General features: G+C 34.6%; 1 protein-coding gene across 16 annotated transcripts in view; it reads right to left on the minus strand.

Moving 5' to 3' along the window:
• The window catches only part of LOC106870794 (uncharacterized), a 233643-nt gene that overhangs the window by 47585 nt on the left and 160017 nt on the right, over window positions 1–26041 (minus strand). For 10 of the 16 annotated variants that reach the window (XR_016244499.1, XR_016244498.1, XR_016244497.1 and 7 more), the window contains 4 exons: window positions 13971–14164; window positions 13021–13290; window positions 6208–6388; window positions 1853–5439 (listed from right to left, as the gene is read on the minus strand). Coding sequence is in view for 11 of the 16 variants with exons in the window: in XM_089363948.1 (XP_089220074.1) it covers window positions 1853–5439; window positions 6208–6388; window positions 13021–13290; window positions 13971–14164 (4232 nt within the window). In the remaining 5 variants the exon portion in view is untranslated. The remainder of the gene's footprint in view (window positions 1–1852; window positions 5440–6207; window positions 6389–13020; window positions 13291–13970; window positions 14165–26041) is intronic. The other 6 variants (XR_016244501.1, XR_016244500.1, XM_089363954.1 and 3 more) reach the window with 1 other exon arrangement.

Here is a 26041-nt window from a genome sequence, read left to right on the forward strand (position 1 = left end):
TAGAGTAATATTATCAGTTAAGAGAAAATTCACTTCTTTGATGCATATGCGTGTCATGTCTATATTTTTATGCATTTGTGTGTTTGTGTGTGTAGCATGTACAAATCTATTGAAGGAGGAGGGATAGCAGTGGTGTAAGAGATACTGTCTGCATTAGCATTTGATCTGTAGATGCGTGTATGTGTGCATGAGTAAACAGTTAAAGTTGTGTGAATAGTAACGAGGCTTTGACTACTCTGTGTGTGTGTGTGCATGCATATGTGTATACCTATCCCAAAGGCTTATATTTAGTATACATATGAGTGAAAGAAAAGACGTGAGGATGTGTATGTATGTAGATACCTAAATGATGTAAACCTAAAAACAAACAGCAATGCTTCAGCAATTTTTATTATTCTTTCAAGAAATATTAACATTTCTACTTTACTGTGAGGTTTTCTATTTCTATATATGCATATATATATATATATATATATATATATATATATATATATATATACACATACATATATAGGTAGAGGACGTCATAAAACATAAACAACATGAAATATGAAAACATGGAATATGAACTTTTTTGTGAATAATGAAAGAAACAAATGGAAAACAAGACAAGTAACATAAAGAACGACCCGTCATCAGTTGTCAGCTGTTTATCTACTCCACATTTCAAGCAATTATGACAAGATGTGTCTTCAGGATAACAGTTGCTCCCAAAAAGCAAAATAAAATTAGGGATTTGCGGAGGGTCAAAGTTGGTAACAAAAACAGGACAGCGTAAATAAACAGTAAGGGCTGCTCAGCCATAACGAGGTGAGGTGGCAAATGCTGGAGAAACAAGCTTTGACAGGAGAAAAGATAGGAGAGGAGACAGACAAGAATGCATATGATCTGTGTGGCAGATCAAAAGGAAGGAAAGAAGCTCAAGTTAGGAAAAGAAAGATGGCCAATGGTCACGTGTGAGCAACAAGAGAGTAAAGGAGGAAGAGTGAGAAAGAGAGAGGGACAGACAGAGTATGGTGAAGGGGAGAGGAAAAGAATTAGAGAAAGGAAGAGAGGGGAAACGAAGGGGGAGAGAGAGAACAGTACAGGGAGTTGCATCAAAATCATTAAGATAAACTTACTTGGAAATGGATGCATGGCTTCAATCATATAATATAAATAATATATATATATATACATACATGCATATATACATACATATATGTACATACTTACATATGCATGTATATACAGATGCATATATGGGTACAGGACGTCATAAAACGTAAACAACATGAAATATGAACTACGAAAACATGGAATACAAACTTTTTTTGCGAACAATGAAAGAATCTTTTATCTTTTACTTGTGTCAGTCATTAAAATGCAGCCAAGCTGGAGCACCACATTGAAGAATTTTAGTTCAATGAATCAACCTCAGCACTTATATTTTCTTTTTTTTTTTATCCTGGAACTTTATCTATTGGTCTCTTTTGCCAAATCACTTATCTACAGAGATATAAACACACCACCACTGGTGACAAGCAGTGGTGAGGGCCAAATATACACACATACACATATGACAAGCTTTTTTCAAGGGAGCCTGAATGTGGTGGTTCACTGCTAGAAATAGCAATCAAATTTCCCTCAAACCATATCCTACTATTTTAAAAAATACATAGGAAAGACACAGTAAATAATGTAGACTTAGAGTCATCATATCTGGGAAGGGGGTAAAAAAAAAAAAAAAAAAAAAAAAGGAAGATGAGATGGTCATCGTAGGAAAACCATTGTTCAGAGCTAAACAACAACAACACCAAAATACCAAATACTCACAAAAATAAAAACAAAAAAAAATCTCTAAACTTCTTACCGTCTCCTCTTGGTGGAATTATTGCTTTCAGCCCACTTTCCAAAATGCGCAGTTTTTGCTCTGCTGTAATATGTGGCCGGTCTTTTACATGGAAAACAGATTTTATACTAAGGTCTGTCATGTCCCTGCTAAGATCAAAATCTAGATCTTTAGAATCGGTATGTTTCATTCCTTTATCTTTTTTATCATTTACAGTTTTGCTGGGTTTTTGCCCTAGTTTCTTCTCTTTACTTGATGTTGGAGTCTTTTGCTTGTCAGAGCTTTCAGAACCACTGCTGGTACTTTTGTTACGAGACTTACTTGGCAAGAACATAGACAATAAGGACCGTTTCTTTTCTTTCTTTGGAGTGGATGCAGTTGAAGAACCTTCTGACTGAGTCCCTTCTTTAGGCTTTTCAGGTTTCTTAGTGCTTGTAGATTGTGACCAACTTAGGAAGGGTTTTGGTGTGGGGCTGGGAACTTTTGGACTGAATGCAGACTGGTTTGTTGTAAGGGATTGTTGCTTAACAGGGGTTTGGTCTGAATAGGTACTTGGAATGGGTGTATTTGGAGTGGGTGACATCTTCCAGAAAGGAGATGTGGTGTAAGGCGTAGACAATAACACCGACGCTGGAATGTCTTGGTTGTAACTGTCTCGTTTGTTGGTAGGGATCATCTTGGTGAGAGAGATTACTCTTTCCTTTTTCTTTGGTTCAGGTGGTTTTGTTGAATCGGTTGGTACAATGGGGGTAGCTGGTTCCTTTTTCGGAGCTGCTGGCAATATCCTTTTCTTAAATGCAGAATGGGATACCCGGCGGACCGGCTTTGATTTTATGAGAGTTCCAGGGAACTGCTCCACTGAGCTGATGCTGATAGTTGTCAGAGCATCACTATCGCTTTCATCAGCAAAGGGAATATCATCAATAGATTCTACAACACTAGATTGCTTATCAAGATGGTTTTCTTTTTGAGGTTTCTTCAAACTTGCATCTACAGGAATCTTACGCCTTTTGTCATTCCTACCTTCAGGAGGCACAGTCAAAGAAGCATTAGGTTTCATTTTTTCTTCTAACTTAGTTGGAATAAAAGGTTGTTTTTTGTTTTCTTCAGGTTCTTTGGTAGCTGTGCTTACTGGAGTACTCCCAGCAGATTTAGCTTTTAAAGAGGTTCTGGAGGCCGGAGTAGGAGCTAGTGGCTTCAAAGGTGGAAGGCTTCTCTTTAATTCAGTAACTTCTGGTAAAATACGACGAGGCTTTGGAACAGGTGTTAAATCAGTTGGGCTTTCATCTAAAGTAGCTTTTGGTGCTGGAGATAATTCCCGGCTTCCAGCAACAAAATTTCTATCTAAGCTTTTCGAATGAGAGTAATTTTTCCTGGTGATATTGTCAGGAAGTTGTTTACTGACAACTGTCATATCATAGTTACCGTTGTTCTCAGGTAAATCTGAATAACGTTTCCAATTATCTCTATCACCTTTCCACAAATATTCAGGTTTCTTTCTCATTTCAACGTCAACACTTGAAAGATATTTTTCCATATGACTTTCCCTCGGAAGTGAAGAAGCTCGTGTAACTTGTTTGTTGGCACTAGTTTTATTTGACTGGATTCTATCAGAAGATCGAGCAGCTATAGGTTGGCTTTCTAAAATAAGGTCAGAGAGAGGACGTCGAGAATCAAATTCAGTGGTCAAAGGCCGAGCTGACCGAGGCGGTTTTATGGGTATTGAATTTCTATATTTAACTTCGGTAGGTGTTGTTGGAGTATTAGCAGCATCCACATTATCATCAGCAGTTGTAGTAGTAGTTGTAGTAGGTGTACTGGTAATAGTAGTAGTAGTAGGTATAGCAGCAGCACTGCTTTCAACATCAACCTTACTCGGAGTATTCACAGTGAGTTTCTTGTTAGCAAAAAGAGGATGCCTATCAGCAATGTCAACCAACACAGGTTTTTTATCAGCTAATTTGTTCTTTTTCGGTGAGAAAGTCGATTGTGGAGTACTCTGCTTGATCTTTTCAGTTACAGATACAGAATGTACCATTTTTTCCTCCCTAGGACTACAAGGCTGCAGTTCAGATTCTTTTGACTCATACATTTCAATTTTATTTAGCAGTTTATTTGAAGGAGTAATTACTGTTTTCTTGTCTAGGTCACTAATTATTTCATTTGGGGTTTTCTCAGGAACTTTATTGTCCAACAACTCTGTAATATCTTCTTTCCTAGTTGAGGACAATGGAAGATTCTCATTGTTAAGATCTGCTAATATTTGCTCACTTTCATTCTCAACCATTTCCAAATTAGCATTGACATTTTTAGTAACAATAACGTCCTCTTCCTCCTGTTCAACAATTTTTTCTGGCAATTCAGAGATTTCTTCCAATTCCATTTCGAGATTCTTTGGTGCTTCTTCAACTTCCATTTCTTCATGTAATGGTTCTGTAACTTTATCTTCATCTTTTGACACCACAGAGACATCTATTACCTTGATTTTCTGCAATTCTTCCTCAGCCTTCACCGATTCTTCTGGAAGTTCAGAAAATGTATCTTCAGTCAAAGTAACATCATTCTCTTGTGGCGCCTCCTCACTGTTTGCTTCAATAGCAATGTTTTCAGCTTCGTTATTAACCTCATCGAGTCTTTCTTCTATAACTTGCTGAAACTCGTTGAGGAGTTCGTTATCGGAATTATTGGCAGCAGTTTCTAACAGAATTTGCTTGTTGTACTGCAATGCATCGTTAAGAGAACTTAAAGAAGAGTGAATTGATTTACTTGGTGTAGATAGTGTAAAGCTGGTGTCTGATTCAGATCCACCATCATCTTTTTTGGGTTTCTTCTTTCTTTTGGTAATGAATCTTTCATCAAGTTTGTTCCAAGGCTCTGATTCTAAAACTGGCGTCGATGGCTCGTCCATTCTTTCTAGGCTACGGAGCACAGACTGCAGAGTGCTATCCTCTGAGTCAACAATAGTGTCATCAGACATGGCAGAAACACTTCGAAGAACGGCCTTTTCTGTGTTTGTTGTCTCTGTGCTCTTCGATTCGTCTTCACTGGAATTATTTAGCTGTAATTCCTCCTCCTTCATCTCATCTAGCACATCGGTTTTTACATCAGCTTCAAGAATTTGCTCAGTGTCATTCACAATGTTGTCATCTTCAATGTTTTCACCAATATTATCGTCTTCCACAGTATTTCTTACAATGGCAACACCTTTAATGACATCACCTTCAACAGCTCTGCCTTTGTAGATATCTTCATTTTCATTGTCTTCATAGGTGCCATTTTCCATGGCTTCACCATTGTAGGCGCTATCTCTAATATTGGTGCTCTCTTTCATGAAGACGTCATCATCGTCTTGCATGCCTTCCCAAGCTTTGGCAGGAGTCATTTCCTCATCTTCCTCGCTACTGGTAGATCTTCTTTCAAGACTTGTTAGAACTTCTTCCATGGCTTGACCGACAGCCTCCCTGTCATCTACTACATTCTCCTCAATGATATCATCAATTTCGTCATTGGTATCAGCTTCTTCAGAGGCTACCTCTTCCAAAGTTTCAGTTTCACTTTCTTCAGATCCTTCAAAGTAATCTTCCTCCACAGTTATATCCGACTTGGCACTGTAAAATACAAAAGAACATTTTAGAACACGTCACAGGCAACATGTTTTTGACATTATTTATGAAGAGAAGATTGTTTGAAGTTACATTTAAGAAGAGTCACATAAATTCAAAACCTAAAAACATACTCCCCAGTTGCTTGTCTGTTTTTCTCAAGGAATCCCACACAGCCTGGATTACTCGAACCACCAAAGACAAGTACCTTCTCTTGTTGTGAGGAATGATTTGTCAGCTTTAGAGAAATAAATTACTGTTAATTAGGCACAGGTGTGGTTGTGTGGTTAAGAAGCCTTCTTTCCAGTCATGTGGTCTTGGGTTCAATACCACTGCATAGCATCTTGGATGAGAATCTTCTACTATAGCTCCAGGCCAACCAAAGTCTTGTGAAAGAGTTTGGTAAATGGAAACTGAAAGCCTTTCATACACACACACATATATACACACACATACATATACATACACACACATATATAGACATGCACACATAATACACACACACATGTACACATACAGCACATAAAGGTTATGAATGAGTATCAGCATCACACAAGAGAAGTTGTTCTTTTCCAATTTCCATGAAAAACATGTCTGACCATGGGAAAATATTACTGTGCCTGGAAACAGTTAAGGGTTGGCAACAGGAAAGGCACCCAGCCATAGAAAATCTGCCTCAAATATTCTATCAGATCCAAGCAAGCATGGAAAAGAGGACATTAAATGATGATGATAATGATTGACTATAGAGAATAAACAACGTCTTTGACTTACATGGCATCTTTTAAAGCATCTTTATCCAAATTAGAATCTTCTACCTTAGTGTCCACAGTATCAGGTACCTGACCAATGGTAACATCAGTAGTGCTTGGTGTGACAGCTTCATCTTTAGCATTATTAACATTTTCACTCGATGTCGGCGTCTTCTCACCTGCTTTTTCAGATTTGTCAATTCCTGAGAGAGAACCAAGTAAAATAAATGCAACAATTAACAACGGGCATTAATTTTTCTTTTACATATTCTACCCTGATAGGAATTCACAACTAAGAGAGAAATAGTCAAGCTGTAAAATAGCAAGTTATTTGAAAGCCCAATAGCAAAATAAATATAAGAAACGTAAATGTACCATAGAAGCAAACAACTTTACCACTAACAATTGAAAAAACAACAATTTTTTAAAAAAATTAATAAGATGGAAAAATATTTATTTTACAATTATATTATTTCATTTTATTTCTTCTTGTTTAACTATTAAGACGGTGACTTCATGCAGTGTCAGCTACTAAATTTGATTTCTCTACAGTGAAGAGTGATAGCCTTTCTGGTGATTAATCAATAATAAAAAATTGTTTAAAAGTTACCAATTACCAATGCTTGCAAATAATTTTTGGTTTAGTTTTGATTAATGTTTCCCAAGGAAAAGAGTGTTTGTTATTTTTGTTAAGGAAACAGAGTGAGAGAAGGAGAGGAGAAGGAAATAGAGTGAAAGAGGGAAAGGAGAAGGAAATAGAGTGAAAGAGGGAAAGGAGAAGGAAGCAGAGTAAAAGAGAGAGGAGAGAGGACAAGGAGGGAGCAGAAGTTAAAGACAGGAGAATAAGCAAGAAATTAGAGGCAAAAAGAGTGACTATAGCCGAATGGTCAAAGAGAAAAGGGGGAAATAGAGAGATTAGAGAGAGACTACAGAAGGAAGACAGAGGGTGAGAGAGAGAAAATGAAAGAAAGAAGCTAGAAAGGAACTATAAAGCTAAAGAGAGAGAAGACTGATAAGGAGAGACATTAATAGAATGATCAACAAAACTAAAAAGAGCTCATACGGGGTTGGGGGGAGAAGCTTGTAAGAGACAGAAGAAGAAAAAGGAGAGTTGAGAGATAGATAAGGAGAAAGAAAGAGGAGAGGGGGAGGACTGAGAGATAAACTAATAGAAGATATGGTCACTAGGACAACATTATTATTATTGAGTGAGAGAGCAGTGCATGCCATCAAAGTGACACTGGGGTAAAATATACGAAGCCCAGTATACCCATCATGACTACCAGACTGATAAGGGTACACCAGGCACACGCATCACAACCATATGTGCGCGACATGGGGATCTCATATCAAGATAAACAGCGCATGACCTCGCAGGTGGGGCCCAGTTAGAATTTTCTTCAGGTCAAGTGGCCCATACTGCTCAAATGGTCCTTGAATAAGGGTTGTTTAAGGATGTTGAGCAAGACACCCATGTTTCCAAAGGTGAATTATTCAAACCCCAAAGAATTCCTCTCAACACATGGCTATTATTACTATTTTATTATTATTATTATTATATATAGTCACTAGGATAGTACTATTCATAGTATCAGTGGTCTGAATGTGGTCATTAGGCCAGTGTTACCGCAGGATCGGGATCGTGTTTCTGGTGAACTAAGGCAGCATGGTTAACAAACAGACACAAAAGTGGTGAGTAGAATGGTGATGATATAGAATCCGTGGTGAGCGTATGGTTACTTGGATTGTGTTACATTAGAATCAAAGGCCAATCAGTTGACTGTCAGTAAGACAGTGTTACTAGCAAAAGAGAAGAACTCACTTAAGTGGTGCTATAACATTAAGTCTTATAATATGTGATGTGATAACGCTTTTTGTTTACACACACAGACACAAACACTTATCTCTTTACTTTCTCTTTTACCTGTTTCAGTCATTTGACTGTGGCCATGCTGGAGCACCACCTTTAGTCGAGCAAATCGACCCCAGGATTTATTCTTTGTAAGCCTAGTACTTATTCTATCAGTCTCTTTTGCCGAACTGCTAAGTTACGGGGACGCAAACACACCACCATCAGTAGTCAAGCGATGCTGGGGGAACAAGCAGACACACAAACATATACACACACATACATACATATATATATATATATATGTATATATATATATATACATATATACGACAGGCTTCTTTCAGTCTCCGTCTACCAAATCCACTCACAAGGCTTTGGTCAGCCCGAGGCTATATAGTAGAAGACACTTGCCCAAGGTGCCACGCAGTGGGACTGAACCCAGAACCATGTGGTTGGTAAGCAAGCTACTTACCACACAGCCACTCCTGTGCCTGTACATTTTAACACACACACACACACACATATACACTTGAGTGGACTTGCTTACATTTTCCACTTGCTTGGTGAAGTCAATAAGTTGCCATGTCTGACACACTCTTCCCACTGGACATTGGGTACTTTTTGTAGTGTTAACTCAATTGCAGGTTTCCAACCAAATCTCAGGCCAGAAGATAACTCGACATCTCTGATGTGCCACTGTAATGGCTTCTTTCTCCCCACTCCCCCTCACCTCACCAGATTCTGGCCAAAAAAAAACATGTCTGGCCAAAGGGAAATATTACCTAGCTTGGAAACAGGCAAAAGTTGGTGGCAGGAAAGGCAACCAGCCATAGAAAAATCTCCCACATTAAACTCTGCCTGACTCATGCAAGCATAGAAAAGTAGATGTCAAAACAAAGATGATGATGAATAAGAGATGAAGCTTATTCTATCACTCAACCCTTACCTGTTTTTCAAGTAAGGAATTTCTTATTCAACACATCTTCCAAAGATCAGAGCAACAAAGAATGTAAACACAACACTGTCTTGAATTCAATCAGAGCTGCATAGGGTGTCAACATTAACATACATTGACACACACAATAGGCTTCCTACAGTTTCTGACTACCAAATTCGCACAGAAGAAAATTGGTCAAAGCAGGGCTAAAATAGAAGGCACTTGTCCAAGGGACTGAATCTGAAACGATGTACTTCAAAAGAAAACTTCTTAACCACACACACACAAAGTGTATACACAGAATACACACCAGAACATATATACATGTGCACACGCACATCCATCCTCTGATATAGGCTTCCACCTGCACACTAAATGCATTGGCATACATCATGTGCTACTGCAGCAGTGCAGGTAATTACTATTGATTACCACTTAGCATGTTGTGTAGCAACATTGTTTGAGATTTGAATTACTATGCGTAGATGAATACACACACACACACAACAGTTTTGATACACACGTCATGGTAGAACTGCTAACTTTATTTCTGGTCTTTTTTTGTTTTTTTTTTTGACATCCTTTTATCGTTGTTGTTGTTGCTGTTGTTATTGTTTCGTTTCTATGCATTTGCATGGATGGGTGCAACAGTATTTTGTCAAAACAATTGTCTTTACAGTTGGATGCCCTCACCAGCACCACCACCATTATCATCATCATCACTGCCACCACCCTTTTCACCAACCACTCAACTGTGAAGTAGGAAGTAGGAACTGGTTTTTTATTTTTGCTATATGTGTGTCAGTGAACTAAACTGTAGATAAAAGTAGACAAAGAGAGGTGGAGCAAGAGTAAAGATAAAGTGAGAACAGTAGAGCTGAGAGGGGAGAGAGAGAGAGAGAGAGAGAGAGAGAGAAAGAGAGAGAGAGAGAGAAAGAGAGAGAGAGAGAGAGAGAACGAGGGTGGGATAAAAAGTGGAGAGGAAGACAAATATGGAATACAGCTGGGGTTGTGTCTGATCTTTAGCAGTATGGTAAACAACAAATTATTTTAATTCATTGAACCATTCAGTATGCATTCACACACATGCAAAAAAAAAAAGAAAGAAAAATCTCCAGTTACTCCAAGACTTTGCAGCCACTGTTAGACTGCTTTGCTGATGAGGTCTAATGAGACTGAAACATGTCTGAAGTTGTTCCAGTACTGCTAAAGATTTGGCTCATTCCTCACTGCAGTTGATATTTAAATTAACTTTATTAAAATTTCAAGGTTACCCCACTTGTCTTTTTTGACAAGAATTAACCATTTAAATAATGATTGTTCTCATCACTGAGATTGTAAATTTAATTGAAATTTTTTTTGGCTTATACATTAAGTATGCTAACGTCCACTTAAGTATTACATTTTCATGCAACAGGCAGCCCTGGGTATTTTTCCCAAGATAATATTTTATATTTGATATATAAAATCAGGACATCATTGATGAAAAGTGCATTCGTAACTGCAGCAGTGCACTTACCTTGACTGACACTGAGAAGAAAGAGGTATGGAAACGGATTCTAGAAGCAGCTGTGGAATGACAAGAATGTATGAGGGGGAGAGGTGGGGGCGTACCCGGACCAGATCCAACAGAGGGACCACATATGAAGGTTGACTGCTGTATGGTCAAGTTTAGTCACTGAGGTGTTGAAAACATCCAGAAATGTAGGACATGCACTGGTTATTCACATAGTCAATTATGTTGTACAGAGAGGTTGTCCTTAACGACTGATGCAGCAGCAACCTTATGAACTGCTACAAAGAAAAGTGGGATACTCTAGAAAGAATTAACTGTAGAGGCATTAAGCTGATGGACCAAATCCCCAAAAGTAGCAGAGTCATAGTAAAGTCAATCAAGGAGAGAATAAACTTAGATGAGATTCAGTTTGGGTTTGTATCTAGACTTGGAAACACCAATGCATTCTCCCAAGTGCAGAAATGGCAAGAGAAGTTCTTAACTCAGAACAAACCCTTATAACTAGCAATCATTGACTTAGAGAAGACCCCTGACAGGATTCCATCCTATGTAGTCTGGTGATCCCTAAGAAAAATCAGTTTAGATGAATGGCTTATAACAGCCATGTAAGTCATGTGTAGGAGTGTTGTTAGCAAAATGAGAATTAACACTGAACACAGTGAGGATTCAATATGCAGTGATATGTCCATCAAAGCTTGGTTCTCAGTCCTCTCTTGTTCACTATGCTATTACAGAGGAGTTCAAGATTGGCTGCTTGTAGGAACATCTGTATACCAATGATACAGTTCTCATAGTTGAATCAGTTGAAGAATTCGAAGAAAAGTGCCTAAAAGAATTGGAATTAGAATTAAGAGGCCTATATTTCAAAAGTAGCGGATAACTTCTGCTACATAAGCAAACCAAACTGCAGTGGAAGTGAATGCAGCAGAAATATAGTGGCTAGAACAAGGACAAGATTGGAAAAGTTCTGGGAGGTATTAACTCTGTCAACAACCAAGATGACATGAGTCATGCATATGAAGTACAATACTGCATGGGAGCAAGATATACATGTTGAATATGGAGGATGTACAAAGGCTGGAAAGAAATAAGGTGAGCATGCTTCACTGGATGTATAATGTCATTGTGCATAAATGACAAAGCACAGGTGTGCTGAGAGAAAACCTAGGCATCTGATGAGTGTGCTTTGGTGTGCAATGATAGGGGACTGCGATGATATGGACATGTAAAGCATTTGAAGAATGATAGGTAAGTGAATAAGAGCCAAATGATTCAGGTAGAAGGAGCCTGTAGAAGATGAGTTGGTAGGAATGGTAAGAGCTGATTATAGGATTCCAAGCCTCAGAAAATAGATGACAAAGGAACACAAATGGGAGGACACTGTGCTAAAATTAACCTGACTAACCCATGCAAGCACGAAGAAGCAGAACCGAAATGAGGATGTTTTATAATGTGTGTGTGTGTGTGTGTGTGTGCATATAAATGCACACACACATTACTTTTTATATACCCACATGCACACACTATATATCATCATCATCATCCTCATTTTGTGTATCTCCTTTTCATGCCTACATAGACTGAAAAAAGTCATCATGGTCCAGTCCAGTTCATGTCTTGCATGGAGTTGCTGTTCTTCTACATGGGCTGGAGGACCACGCCTCATTTGTTTATTCCATTTTTAGCTTGGTTTCCAAAGGTTAGATGTCCAGTCACTCTACAGAGTGTACTTGTTGCAGTTTTCATGTTTTTAGGAAAACTAAAAGGCTCTTTAGCCCCACATTGTTGCCATTCATTCACCAACCACTTTATAGTATACACTGGATACATTTTATGGTACCAGCACTAGAGGAGTTGCCATGTCTTTTACAAGACCAAAGAATCCTTTCTAATCCACACTATTTCCATTCATTTTAGATGTGATGAAGGTGAGAGAAGACAGTGCTGAGGGAGAAAGAACTAGAGCGAAAGAAAGAGAGAAGAGATAAGCAATAGAAGAGAAACAGTGATAGGCAGCAACATGTTAGTTGTTAGTAAGGAGGTAGTAAAGAAACAGCATGAGTGGTGAGATGAGAAGAGAGAGAGAGAGAGAGAGACAGGCAAACAGAATGATAGGAGGGAAGGCAAGGTGATGAAAGAGGGAGTAATGAAAGTGAGAGAAAGTGATGGATAGCAATAAAGGAACATGATAAATACACACATACACACACAGATATACACACACGCACACATGTATATATATACTATACATATACACACAGATGTGTATATATATATTTATATTATACACACAAACACACGTACATATCAGTTTATGCTTTAGACTTTCCATTGGTACAAAGATGACATGTTTGGATCAAATAAAACAATTATTGACCCAAACATAACAGGTTTAAAATGTAAAGCAGATGAAGAATAATGGTAGTTGTTTTTATATTTTTTAGGGTTTTTTTTTTTTGGCTTTTCTTTCTCTTTATATTATATGTATACTTTTGAAATTCATTTCCTTGCAGATGAATTGCAGTCTTACCAAAGAGCAGTTTGGCATCAAGTCGAACTGGCTCTGGGGGTGATGCAAAAAATTTGGCTCTTGCTTCCATTTGACTAGCAGGACTAGTCGGAGAGCGAAGAGGTGATAAAGGCTCAATTTTCGATGTAGGTCGCAATCTGGATAATCGCTGATCTGTCCTTGCATCAGCCATTTCATCTAATAGTGTTTTATTTTCAGTGTCAGGTGTTGTCTGATCTTTCATTGTGTCATCAGCATCATCAGATGAAAAACCTTTCTCTGTCTCTGTTTCTGGTGGAAGAAGTATAAATATTTGACATTACTAAGAGGTCATGCACTTCTACATGACAGTACGACAACACAAACAACCACAATGGCTACAACAACCACAACAACAACAACAACTACACATCTTAAGCTTTACAACAATACTTGTTACTCATGGAACTTGTGAAATAGAAAAGGGATTTCTTTTTTTTTTTTTTTGCTAATTATTTTAGTTTATTTTTTCTTCTCTCCTCTCTCTGCATTTTTATAATGTTAAAACAATTAATCACATGAGAAATTTGAGGCATAAGACACGCACAACAGTATTCTAGGAATGGAAATATTTTACACATTTAAAGTGATTTGAAACACACTGAAATTACATATATATATATATATATATATATATATACACACAGATGTATATATAAATTAAGTATTAATATATAATGAGAGAAAGAGAGAGAGAGAGGGAAGTATTATAGGAAAGGTGATAAATTACCAATAGCTCCCCTTTAGCTTTTTTGTGTCACTGGAGGTAAAACACAAAACTAAAAAGCACAAGACAAATGTTTTCACATTTTGCAGTTGTGTAATAAAAAGCAGGAAGAATTTACTATTTAAGCAAGGCAAATTTGTATAAGTGAATGTAATTATGCATAGATATAGACATATACGTATGTAGATATATATTTGTGCCTAACCATCATCACTAGATTCTTCTGTGCTGTCAGTGTCTTCCAGCTGAAGCCTGCACTTATCAGCTAACTTGCTGGGGATGCTCTCCCGAGCCTGTCTCTCTTGCAATGTTTCAGCAAGCAGACAGGCTTCTTCCCAAGTAAGGATATGACTGGCATCATCGTCCAAGTCTTCCACATCAGCATCATCTTCACTAGTCCTTTATTCAGAGAAATAAAAGGAAAAATCATATATATTACAAACCAAAAAAAAAAAGAAAAAAACGTATAAATATATGCATATACATACAAAATATAAATGAAGGAAATCATGCATAAATAATTATTTGTTTTCATTAAGACACAAGGCTAATTTTTGTAGTAGAGGGGCATGGTGAATTTTATAGAATAGACCAGTATATTACTGGTACATAATTTCAGCATCTTTTTTCAGTAAATAGAAACAAGATATCAATGTCATTCTTCTTTTGTCACTGGCATCAATCAATCAAAGAAATACAGAAAAAACATCACAGAGATATATGGAAATATAAAGAAACACTGTAAAGATTGGTAAAAATGGAGAAGAGAAACAGTTTCTAAAGGGGCAAAAAAAACTGATCAATTTGGCTGAAAGAAAAGAATTATTTAAAACTGTAAATTTACTGAATTGTGATATTTTAGGTAAAAAAAATTTTCAGCACATCAATGATTCCCTTATAGATGACAATATTTAATGGGTATTAAGTCTAACATGGCAGCAAGTTTAACACCACCACCTATCTCTAGGGTACTTTTATTACTTATTTCAAGCATTTGTAGGAGAAAAACCTTTGATTCTAAATCAGCCCATATTTTTCTGGCAGATATTCAGTCTGAAAGGATCCACAAAAATCATGGAGAGTATCCTATTCCCACCCCCAGATTTGCTTACAAGGAAAGAGAAATATGAAAACTGCTTAATAAAAGAGCAATTCATTAATGAAAATAAAAGTTAACAAAATTATATTATAAACAGAGAAACAATAAACAAAGCAAGAAATTTATTTAAATTCAGAAAAGGATGCAGTATTCTACCTATCAGAGAAGGATAGTCCTGGTTAGAAGAAGCTGAAATTGTACACCACCACAAATATATAAGTAGCTAGCGAATGTAGTGATCGCATGGATTGATGGATCATTAGTAAACAGCAGAGAATGGTAACCGAATAAAATAGTAAATGGTAGCAGTACAATGTATTGAAGAGGAGGAGTTGTTGGGCTTTGCTCAAATCAAAAGCATTCCAGCTGTGACCGTTCTGTCTTTCTATATACCTATGAAAATATGGTCCATGTCATTTCATTATTTATTTATTTATTTTTTTATGACAAGAGAATAAAATTTGAGGGATATTTGGATGTTAATTTCTACAGGTTAAGTGACCATGCAGAAACTACCTCTAGTGTTGAGTAAGGTAAAAATGTGTAAAATAATGAAAGACAACTCTGTCTACAGTAAGGAACAGAAGTGGTGAAATATAGTACATGGTAATAGTTGAATAATATAGGGAATAGTAGTTTTGTTATGTGTAGAATAGTAACATTTTAATGATGCAAACAATAGAACTATAGAACAGTAAACCTATGAAGTGTCACATGGCAGCACGTTAAAGTATTCAAAAGTAGTGTTATAAAGTATAGAATGGTAAGACTTTAAAGAATTTCGTTTTTCTTTCTTTCTTGTTGCATGCCTTCAGGCTCATTTGGTTAGATTATGTAGCAGGAATATTTCACAATCAGATCACTATATCTAATGTCACAATTCACTAGAATATCATCCACATCATAAAAAAAAAATATCTGACTAATCAAGATATTGGCTCCAATAATAATTTCATCTTTGGCATACTTCTGTCTGAGCCAAACCATCACTATATCTTCAGTGCAGCCAACCCCACTGACAATAATTGATCCAAATGTTGGATCAACACAAAAACAATGAACAGATGGCAAACAAGGGACATCAGAAGACAGTAGCACAACAGGCAGCTAACCACAGTGGACAAACAGCAACATGAAGAACCACACCAATCCAAGAACAATAATCTTCAAACTGTCTTGATGGTTTGTTGTTCATAGTAACAACAACATTTTTGTTTATGAAAAGAATAAATATTATTTTTACTTAAAATCTCAAATAGATATCAGTAAGTTTATCACGGTTTCTGTGTTGTTTAAGTAACTAGGAGTACAAAATTGCACATTTAACTTTGTGGCATTATATTGAATGGTTAGAAATATACATGAATGGTAAAATTACAAAGAACGGTAAAACTATAAAATGTTGCATAGTAGCATGGTAGGATTATAAAGTATATAAAATGGTAGGATGCTATAATTATAAAGTATTGAATGATAGATGTGTAGAAGTATCAAAATAAAAAAAATAATTGAATGATGGCAGTATAAAAAGGTTAGCACTATAATGCAGTAAATAATGTCTCTGGTTATGTGTGAAATAAAAGCAGAATCAAAAGATTTTGTATAGAAGTGGAGCAACATAAAACACTAAAAAACAGACTACTAACAAGGTATTTCAAGACACAGAACTATTTCCATGTAGCAGTGAACCCCAGAGGAGGAGAGAAGATAATGTTAAAAGCCTAGCGGGATAAGGAATCAAAATAGTGAAGTACCAAAGCAGACGGTGAAAAGTATCAGGTGTGGCATGCTACCTAGTTGGCCCGATATGGGAACAAACAAAGGACTTTTGTTACTAAAATATATTTAGTCATCAACTGTTGGAACGAGAATTTCTTGAAGAACGGAAACATGGAAAGGAAGAGAAACATCAGTAATCAGTAAACCATGTTATATATATATATATATATATATATATATATATAATAACAATATATTATAAATTAACTACCAACAAAAATAATTGGTAAGCTAACTTAAAAAATCATCACCAAAATAGCAGAAAAAAACGACAGTGAAGATATGCAGTCTCTTCAAGAATCGATCCTTTTGGTTATATTAATAATAATAAAGGAGTTACGATGCAAAAACGTATAAATTCAAAAGAACATATTTATCTTCTTCAATATATATTTCAGTATAAAGAATTCATTAAGATGCTTAAATCAAAATTTCTTTACACATCATTCAGGAACAGATATAACATCAGAAAAAATACACCCCGTTTAAAAACACAAACCGTTCATGGCGAAAAAATTTCACAATTACAAAAAACGAACAAAATATATATATACACACACACACACACACACACACACACACACACACACACACACACACACACATATAAATCATTAGTTGCAACAAACATAAGAGTATTCAATACTGGAAGTAAAGTATAAATTACTAACTTACATAAGTTTAGTAAACATGATTACACCCTTGGTTACAATGTAGTAAAAACAAAAAATAAAAAAATGCTACAATCTTCAACTTGTTCAGTCAGAATTCACACACACACACACACACGTTAGTATAAAAAAAAAGGTCTACTAAACTAAAAGTCTGAAAACTTGTTTAGCATTTTGATAAGATGAACCAAAATATAAAGATTAGTACAAAACACAGAAATAATCATTGAAAACATCCAAAAAGAAATACAATGGGGATTTGAGATGTTATCTGTATGTACAATAGATGTTAAGGAAGATAAGGAGATCCTTTACTGAACAGATGGATGATGATGAATTGGAAGAAATGAAGGTGATGGTGGGGTTGGCATTAAGGGTAAGTCTGCTGGAGTCAGAGACTGGGAAATAAAATAGGTAATCTGTTTTATAAATAATAATCCACTCATTTGGCAACAAAATCAGGAAATCTAAAGAAAACACCTATTAATAAACACAACTGAAAACATCAACAAGAACAAGCAAGTTCTGAAAGTTGTCTTTTGAGTAAACGACACCAAAAGATATTATGATAGGTTATAACACACCAAAATGCGGATATGAAACTAGTAGCATTTTTCAAATCTTGGCAACAAATTTCATTTGGTGGAAAATTTAAGTACACTGGATAATGTGTTCTGGAGTTACTGTGGTTTAAAAATCTTTCAAAATAAAACAGAATTTACCAACAAAAAGAAATTTGGTGGCTAATATTTTCTTTTTAATGATTAATTATTTATTTATGAGATCTTAAGTCACTATAATTTAAAAACTTGATACATAAATCAATCAGATCTAGCTGGAACATTTCTCTGTTGTCTCTGATATTTCCTTTAGCGCTGTGGTCCTGTTCTTCCAAGAAATTGACAGGTGATTCATTAAATCATAAGCAGATTTGCCCATGAAACCTTTGGCTCCAACCTCTAGGGTGAGAACCTTGCCTGGGAAGTTTGCTTCCCCTCAGGCTGAGAGTTTCTTACCATTTCGTTTTATTAATTATTTATTTATGAGATCTTAAGCCCTTGCACTTTAAAACTTGGTACATAAATTGATTAAAAAAACGCACTTTACCTGAGAGTTTTTTAGTTAAACAACAAATCAAACCTGTAACTGTTATGTATTTATACAATAGATTCTTAACTATAGAGTTTACAGCAAACATTTTATCCACAAATAGAGAAGCTTGAGAATTTTCGAATTTCAGCTAATTAATATGTGTAAATAGAATATTTCAAGTTGTGTAAGTAGCACTTTAATCGAACATGGTATACCGGTTACTTGCACTAAACTATATCATTTAAAACTTCCAATACAACATTTAATTAATGACACAACTAAACCAGTTAAATGGCTATAATTTCCTCTTGTTTGATTACAAATCCCTTCATAACTTCCTAAAATAAAATCTGTTAATTCTGCCACGTGTGTACATGTGTATGTGTATGTACATGTCTATACAAGCATGCATGTGTGTAAATACATATAGATGTGTCTGCAAGTAGATACATGTTTGTGCACGTGGCGGTGGGGAGTAAGTCTTTAATGTATGGCTGTGCTAAGTCGGCCTAATTATATAGGAAAGACCAAATCCAAGAATATTGAGGATGATCTTTGTTGGCAACACTTGGCACATTGAAGAAATAAGTTCAATTGCCACGAGGAGTGGAGGATGTAATGGGGTTAGGGCTGTTGCTACTTATCTAATAGTAAAATAAGCAGAGGGTGAGGGTTGGAAACACTCACCACATCAACTGAACTTACCAAACTCTTTTATGAATGTACCAAAAAAAAAAAAAATCAACCTTCTTTGTGTTTATTTTTTAAAATCTTTCCTCTTAATGAGGCCACATGGTCCAGTGGTTAACATGTTGCACTTTCAATCATAAGAGCATCGTTTTGATTCCATGACTGGATGATACATTGTGTTCTTGAGCAAAACACTTCATTTCACATTGCTCCAGTTCATTCAGCTGTAAATGAGTTCCAGCACGAAAGCATGTGGCTTAGTAGTTATGATGTTCAGCTCATGATTGTAAGGTCATGAGTTCAATTCCTGGCAGCAAGTTGTTACCTTGAACAAGGCCCTTTATTTTATATTGCTCCAGTCCATTCAGCTGGCAAAAATGAGTCATAACTGTATCTCAAAGGGCCAGCCTTGTCACATTCTATGTCATAATGAATCGCCCTGAGAACAATGTTAAGGGTACACGTATCTGTGGAGTGCTCAGCCACTTGCATGTTAATCTCACGGGCAGGCTGTTCCAGTGATTGAATCAACTGGAACCCTCCTCATTGTAACTGACAGAGAGCCAGTTAGTTAAATGAGTTCCAGCAATAGCTGGAGAATTAACCTTGTAATGGACTGGCATTCCATTCAGTGAATATAATGTGTCTAGCACAAATAAGAACAATGAAAGAGAGAAAGTATTGCTGGTAAAGTATTAAAAAAAAAAATGCAGTTTTGTAGTGTATTAAAGTGTGTTCAGTGCTGGAATCAAAGAATTTCCATCACATGATGGTAAAAGACAGTAACTAAAATAACCATGCAGCATAAAATAAATTGTTTATTCTTCCATAAAAATAATATAAAACAGAGATCAGTTATAAAGTGTTATATATATGTAGCATATGAGAGTTTATATATGAAATATAACACTCAGTTTAAAGACGTTTGAGTAAATATATGTTTAAAAAAAATTCAATGTCTTTAGGGAAAAACAAAAAAGGGAAAAACAAAAAAGGGAAAAACAAAAAAGGGAAAAACATGTATTTTCAGTGAGCATTGTTAATGCAATTTTAATTGATATACATATATGTAAGTATGTACATATATGTGTGTATACATGTATATATATTCTTTGTATTATATATATATATATATATATATATATATATATATATATATATATATATATATATATATATATATATATACCGAGTTTAATTTCATTTTCAGCTGTTAAAAAAAGTTTTTGTTTAAAAAAAATCACTAAAACAAAAAAAAAAATACATATAAAACAAAAATGGGACAAAATCTAATTAAGATGGAAAATGATTAATTGCATAGAAAGACAGAATATTTTGTAAAACATTTTTTTTTAATCCAAGAATACGGTGGGGAAGATCCATACCTCAGCAGATCTATAAAAGGAATCAGAAAATTCCAATTTCCTAACTCTCTTAACAAAAAATTATTTCAAAAATGAATTGTTTAATCTCATCAGAACATTTCTATAGAATCCTCAAAATTGAAGGATACCCACTAGAATTTATTTGAGATGAACAGCATAATGCTACACACTATGGAAATGTACCCTGCATAACCGAAGTCCACTGATCAAAAGCAGTTAAACTGTAAATCTCAAATTTTAAAAAATGGTAACAGTCATCGAACATTTCTAAGACTTCTTAAAAGAAAAGTGATAATTTTTGTTACTTCTTCCAAAATCTATGTGATTTAATTATTTCATTTCATCTGGAAGCACATTATAAATAAACTGTATTTGGCCTCATTAAATTCACTAATACAGTTAATAAATTGCTGATGTCTGTAGATGATGATTTTGTTCTCAGATCATATCAGGAAAATATTCAAATAGTTTTAAAGTGAAATAAAAGAGAGAATCTATACTGCTTTGATATGAAACAAACAACCAAAATATTTGCTCTGCTGACATGAAAGGGTTTATAATATTTGTATATATCAAGTCTTTTGGATTTCCTTTCCCTAAATGCAGGCAGCAAATAACCTATTGATTGCAAAGAAAGGTATTTGTTGTACCCATGCAAAATTAAAATAAAATGAATAAATGTATTTGTTGATTAGGTATCTCTTGATGTAATGAAGAATATGAAAGAGACCTTTGAAAGAATCCAGATAGAGATGAGAGAGAGGGAAAGAGAGCTAATGTAGTATAAATAACATCATTCAAATGCATTGGATGCATTTCACAGGAACAAGACTCTTTACAAAAACATTGGTATAAAAAAAGCAAAGAAGGATGTGACTAAAAACCATCTTCTGTCTAATGCGAGAAGGCATTTCAGATACAGCAAGATATTTGATGAAATTGAGAATAGAAAACCAAAATTAGAATAATCCTTATCTATCACAATGACATGGAAGGTTTCATCCTTCAGCAAATGACCACATTAGAAGTTATACAAGAATAAATGACAGATAAATTAGCAAGAAAGTGTGTGTGTGTGTGTGTGTGTGTGTGTGTGTGTGTGTGTGTGTGTGTGTGTGTGTGTGCACATATGATTTTTTTAATATCAAACAGAAAACTTGTAAGAAATCGAAAAAACAGATTCAAGGATTAATATAACATATTCAGATTAACTTTGGTTTTTAGTATAAGATTTTAATTAAGAGCTACAGTAGGTCAATCAGTTTAACAGTTTTTATTCTGTTACTCAAACTGAAGATCTTTGGTATTATTTTTTCCCCTTTTTCACAGACATTTTTTTTTTGTCTAAAGCTATAGCACCAATCATTCATTCATAAGAATCCTATACATTTACTTCTCCAGTCATTCTGAAATATCCAGTCATGGTTAGACTGTGTTCTGCTGAAGAGGATTTATGAGATCAAAACAGAGAAGTCAACACACTGCTATACATCAAACTCACTCTCTGCTAAATTCCAAACTTAATATTCCTTTCTGCTATAGACACAAGGCCTGAAACTTTGGGGAATGGGCTGGTTCATTACATCAACCTCAGTGCACAACTGGTACTTATTTTACAGACCCCAAAAGGCTGAAAGGCAAAGTCAACCTCAGCAGAATTTGAACTCAGAACGTAAAGGCAGACAAAATGATGCTAAGCATTCTAATGATTTTGCCAGCTTGCTACCTTAATTCCAGACAAAATATAAATTAATCAAATATCCAGAGATTTTTCCCTTTGCGTTTTTCACTATAATTAGCTATTAAGAAAATGATTGTCCTCATCATTACAAGTGAAATTTTAATTAAAATTTCTTGGTTTACAACATTTATGTTAAATATTCAAATAAGGTTAATACCTTAACCCTTTAGCATTCACATTGTTCTGTCAAATGTAATGCTTATTTAATCACACTCTCTTGGTTTAGTCATTCTTTTGTTGCAGTTCCCAAAGGTCTAATTTTCCTCATTGTAGTAAATAACATGGGAAGCTCTGCAAACAGTGGGTGAGAAAAGGAGATTACTATACAAGTGTTGAGTGTTTCATTAGCTTACAGTAGAAAGCTGAATTTCTCCACTAGACTACCAGAAAATGACAAGAAACCATTTCAGCGTAGTCACCTCTGAAATTTTGATTTATGAGAATCTTCAGTATTTTTCAAATGAGCCACTGAACCTTGCTAGAGAAGTTATAAATTATAAAGTATACAACAAATACAAACATAAGGGAGTGACAGTGACTAGTACAGAACAATTAACTTTGGTAGTAAATAATCAAAACAAAGAAAAACAGACTAGGAGATGGTTATATAAAATGAAATTTTGAAACAAAATTAGAGGACTATATCAAAATATACATTGTGTGTGTGTGTGTGTTTGTTTGTTTGTTGACAGACAGACACAGACAGATAAAGAGAGATCATTCATGATTGATAAACATAGGAACTGGAAACATATAAGTGTACATAGATCATAAAACTAAACTTCGGAATAGATTAGGCATGTACTTGTCTGTGTGAGATTCAATGTAGAAAGGACAGGGAAGTTTATTAACATATTCTTTAAATATATGAAAACATTGGAATTAGTACCCAGAGATACCTGAGGAACCAAAAGTCAATTACTGTTATGTTGAAATTTTTAATATTCATTAGGTTTTTTTTTCTTCTTTTTTTTTTCATTAAAAATGAAAACACTAAAAAGAACTGATAATTAATATTTACACTCAGTAACAAATTATCAAATATAAAATTTAAATTTTATGTTATTTTAACTTCGAATAACAAAAATTAAAGGAAATAAAAAATCAAAATAAAAAGTTTGGTTTTGGTATATTTCTCCCTCCCCATGCTACTGTATTTTCCAGCATACAAGTTGAATTTCAGACCAAAATTTACAGCTACAAAAACGTAGGATGACCTATACACCAAGACAAGTTTGGCAGACCAAAAATTTCATGTAAAATGCAACAGAATTTGGAAAGATAGTGATAATGTTTGAACGTTTGTTTTACATTTTTACACTACATACTACGTCAACTTATACACCAGAAAATATGGTAACAGTATTTGAATTACTTGTTATTTTAAATCTGAATAACAAAAATTAAAGCGATTAAAAAATATGTAAAGTTTTGTATTTTTTTATATAATTTTCCCACTCATGCTAACATGGGTCAACTATGTCTGTGAATCTTGGTATTTTACAAGAGGTTTTAGAGCAAGAGTTTTTGCAGTTCATTATTATTCCTTCTGGCCTCAGATTCATAAAATCTTGGACTCATTATTTTTGCTAGAGAAACTAAGTAATTAATTATTTCACAATATTTGTGCCATAATAAGTCTGCCAGGATTAGGAATTTAAAACAAATATTTAAAACATATATAAAACATCCAGTACGCATGTGTGTGTATGTGTACATATACGTCTAAATAATATTAAGTATATAGTAAAAATATTTACAAAATGAAATAAAAAATGTAAAATAACAAAAAATATACAATACTGTAGTTTTGGAATGTTTAGATCGATATAAACTATAACAAATCATAGCACCGAATATATATACATATATTTTATTCATGTGTATGTATGTATATATGCATACATTATATATATAAGAATTTAAAAACTTCAAGAGAAGTGAAATAATTCTTTTTTGGAATGGTGAATCTCGAAGCAGATAAAGCTATAAATTAGAGTGTGTATGTGTGTGTGTATGTATGTGTATATATATATATATATATATATATATATATATATATATATAAAGGCTTTCAATACAACTCCTGCTTTCTGCTCATTATCTAGTATATAGGCTTGTACTCTGCACTCTAGCCTATTTCAAGTTTGGTACCCCACATCTTACTATACTGGATACCAGAGTGGATTGTGGGGTCCACAACTGAGCCCAATTTTGAGGGATGTGTTGCACTTTACTGTGCTTTCCTTTTTTTTTTTATATATATATACAGGTTTGGCCAAAAGTCACCAGACAGTAAATCAAAATTCCATAAATACTTAATATTCAATTTTATTTATTCATTCCAATTATGAATGCTTAATAATTGAATGCCGTGAGTTAAAATCACCATTTTTTATCAACATTTGTCTACTTATTAGCGAAGTCTCATATAAAATAATTTTTTGTTTCAATCTTGGAATTAAATGGGTTTTGATTTACTGTCAGGTAACTTTTGGCCAACCCTGTATGTGAAGATTACTAAATTTGACACAAGGACACAAGTTTGTAAAGACATGAATTCAATATATTACTGCTGAAAAGCGAAGTTGATTTTGGCAGATTTAAATGCAGAATGTACAAGGATCAAACATAGATACTGCAAGGCATTTATTCCTGGTATTCTACAATATTTTCCTCCCCCACCTCTCTCTCTCTCTCTCTCTCATGAATACACACAAGAAGCAAGAAAAATACATATAAATTAGCTTGAGGATTTTTCTGTAATTAGAGGATATTACTAAAATGATAATTGAATTCTCAAACTGAATACATGATAAACTTTTCCTTCCAGCCATGCTTTCTCTTTGGCACAAATTTTGCAAACTACACCCCATTTCCAGAACATAAATGTTATTTTTTTTTTATATTGCCTCTGGATTAATCAGTGGTAAAGATGACATAGGTGGGATCTATAATCAGAACAGAGCAGAACTAAATAACACTACAGTTTAGTTGGGCTTGTTACCATTTCAGCAACAAAAACAATAATAATAATAAAGGCAAGAGTAAAGTATAATCAATCATGAGAAGTTACATGGAAACATGTCAATAGTAAAAGTCAAACAATTTTGCAGATACCTACAAAGGAGAGAATTATACAAGCTGAACCTATCTCCATTAGAAGAACATTGCAAGGGAACACCTCTTCATCCCTTCCCTATCTGATCATTAACATAGAACTGAACTTGAATATAAATGCTATTATTACCTTGAGTTTAAACAGCAGATGATAAACAATTAGAAACACTACTGCAGACAGTGCATGGATTTATGAGAGAAATTTACATGAGATTTGAATTGGAAGAAAAGACAGCACTAAGGCAATGTGTAAGAGAGGGAAATTAACAACACAAATGTTAGGTAAAGAAACTGAGATACACGAATTACAATAAACACAGATATATAAACACTTAAGAATCAATGAACTAGACAGTGTACAAAAAACAGATTTGAAGGAAATAGTTATGAAAGAATATTATAGATGCAGTTGGTAAATACTTAAAACAGAACTAATAATTGAAACCGGTTTTATTATTATTATTATTATTATTATTATTATTATTATTATATGCTCACAATGAGATGTACAAACAGTTGTGCCTTGCAGTATTTAGTAAATGTCCTTTCTATATCATTCTGAGTTCAAATCCAGCTAAGACCAACATAACCTTGTCGTCCTTCTGAAATTAATAAGGATTTTGCTTCATTAGATATTCATTAACAGAGAATAAAATTCTTTAACTCCAATAACAGTTTGTTATTAACACATGTGGCATT

Source organism: Octopus bimaculoides, chromosome 15 (assembly GCF_046866305.1).
Source record: "Octopus bimaculoides isolate indiv1 chromosome 15, ASM4686630v1, whole genome shotgun sequence".
NCBI classification, from domain to species: Eukaryota; Metazoa; Mollusca; class Cephalopoda; order Octopoda; family Octopodidae; genus Octopus; species Octopus bimaculoides.